This window comes from Acyrthosiphon pisum, chromosome A3 (genome assembly GCF_005508785.2).
Source record: "Acyrthosiphon pisum isolate AL4f chromosome A3, pea_aphid_22Mar2018_4r6ur, whole genome shotgun sequence".
NCBI classification, from domain to species: domain Eukaryota; kingdom Metazoa; phylum Arthropoda; class Insecta; order Hemiptera; family Aphididae; genus Acyrthosiphon; species Acyrthosiphon pisum.
Window position 1 is genome coordinate 38,340,492 of NC_042496.1, and position 2,498 is coordinate 38,342,989.

Below are 2,498 nucleotides of genomic sequence, written 5' to 3' on the forward strand. Positions count from 1 at the left end.
AATAGTTCATATTTACTTTTTTTCATGCATTAAAATGCTTATATTTTATCATAATTTTATAGTTCCTAATTAAATAAAATTCCAAACAATATGTAATAAATGTAAAGTACACATTTTTCATAAACAAAAAAAAAAAAACGTTTTTTTGTCAAGTGGTTTAAGTCAATTTTCGAATTGTGTAGGTGGTACGCGAATGTAAAAAGTTAGAGAACCGCTGTACAACATAAATATATATTATAGGTATGTACCTTTATCACTATATATATATTGTATATTATATAATATGTACCTATGTCCTATATACAATTACAATAAAAATATATTACCTACCAGCTGGCTTCCTAAATTTCAGAAGTGAAAAGATGAGCCGCCCCAATCAATTTTAAACCAGTGGTTTGACATTTGGTTTTTATACAAATATATTATAATAATAATATGTGTGTATTCGTGATTGCATATTGTGTGATACTTTACTTTATTATTATTTTATCATTAACGGTTTATCATTTAATATAATTTGTACACTTATGCTATTTAGGAATAGCTTCACAGTGTTAAATTATATGATAAACATTATTGTTTGTATCCATCGTGTGAGGACTGAAGAGTATAGGTACCGATTATCGATCGTCTCGTTTGTTTATATTGAACAACAGGTATCTTCCACTGATCGGTGGCAGTCAGCCGATCAGTTGTTGTTAGTCGGATGGATGAGAGATGTATTGTAGGTTTACCCTTTTTTTTGTTAGGCAATTTTTTTACCAATTGTATAGATTATAAAATATAGCTTATAATTATATATTAAAATTGTTTTATTTCGATGCTAGATCATATAAAACCATAATTTTGCAATATATTAGCTAATACACTAACAGTGATAATATGCCATATGTTTAGGATGTTTATGATCTTATAAACTCTAAAAAAAAATGCATGCAAATACTCGCAACAATTATTAAATATGCGCTTAAAGCCTTAAAACAATTAAATATGACATTATCAAATGAGCAATGTTCATAAACCTCCTAAACTTAGTACTTAATAACCGTTTTAAACCATCGTTTTATTTCATTGCAGAAACTATGCAGCGAGTTTCTAACTCTTGGACCATTGTGATGCGATGTACAGTCCAAACCAAATATTCCGAATTATCTATGGCTTTCGTTGCCAATTCTTTCAAAATTTATATTATAACTTATCAATTTACATTTTCTTAAACTTAATTGTAATTTTTTTTTTCATTTTATAAAATAATACTAAAATTCGGGTTAATAATATACTGACTTAAAAAAATTATTGTTTTTTTTTTTTTATTATTACATTGTACCTATATATTAGATAAATATTGATAGCAGTCAATTCAACAAGACGTATAATTTGTTTGAAATTGTCTACATATATAACGAGCCAACATGAATCGATGTAATGATCATAATCATATGCAATAAGGTTATCTTTAAAAGTTATACAACAGTTTTCTTGGAAAAAAAACTAATTTAATTTTGAATATTGTTTTATAGGTACATAATTTAACTAATGAAAGAACAAAAAATTTTTTGTTTAAATATGACAGCATACATTTGTATTTGTGTATTCCAATGTGGCAATGTATATAATGTACCTTACATAGGGATACGCTGCAAAATGTTAATCACTAGTCTGCTCATGCCTTTAAGTTATAACTATAAGTAACTATACTCGTTCGAAATACGATTTTTGTACGTGTTAGTATAATAATTCTAAGAAATGTTACACATAGGAATATGTGATTAAAAATGTATGCTGTTATTTAAAACAATTTAATAAAAAATCAAGGTAAAAAATATCAAGAACATAAGTTTTATAAGGTTAATAGGATTTAGGCAGGATGTGCCGAGGTTAAAATTATTTAAAAACCAATATGATTATTTAGAACTATATATGAAACACCGTTGAAATTATAGGAACTTATTTCTTAGTCACGTTTTTCGATATCATCACAGTTTTTACTTTTAAAACAATTATTAGTAGAAATCGGTATTAGCACCAGCTGCAGGTTTTCAATTAAAATCTTTAAATTTCACGATAGTTTAAATTGAGTAAATACCCTATCGCGGTTCATATTATGATTTTATGAGTGCTGAATATGTGAACTGTTTCTAACGGCTGATATATTATCGATACAGATCATAATAAATCATAATATTATAACTTAACGTCACGAATATTATCAGATTCGTTGTTATAAAATTACAAGGTAATAAACGAGTGCTTATATAATATATATCAACCCATATCAACCCTACCAACCTTACAAATTAAATATGACCTCAGCCTTTGAAGCCTTGAATTTAATATAAAAAAAACATACATCTTTTGCCGGATGATTTCCAATATGCATACCTATTTAAACACACCTCTTTATTATTTTTATTTGATTTTATAATGTCTGATATTTTCAAACCACATAATAAAATAAGATAACAAGAACGCTTAAAAGTTTAAATTGAAAATTCAGA

General features: G+C 26.3%; 1 protein-coding gene across 2 annotated transcripts in view; it reads left to right on the top strand.

Moving 5' to 3' along the window:
- Window positions 1–1,274, top strand: part of LOC100575051 — a 6,853-nt gene extending 5,579 nt beyond the window's left edge. Inside the window, exons 7-8 of one of the 2 annotated variants that reach the window (XM_003244003.4) lie at window positions 183–240; window positions 1,078–1,274. In XM_003244003.4, the coding sequence (XP_003244051.1) occupies window positions 183–227 (45 nt within the window). In that variant the 3' untranslated portion in view covers window positions 228–240; window positions 1,078–1,274. The remainder of the gene's footprint in view (window positions 1–182; window positions 241–1,077) is intronic. The other variant, XM_003244004.4, reaches the window with a different exon arrangement.
- The last annotated feature ends 1,224 nt before the right edge of the window (window positions 1,275–2,498 follow it).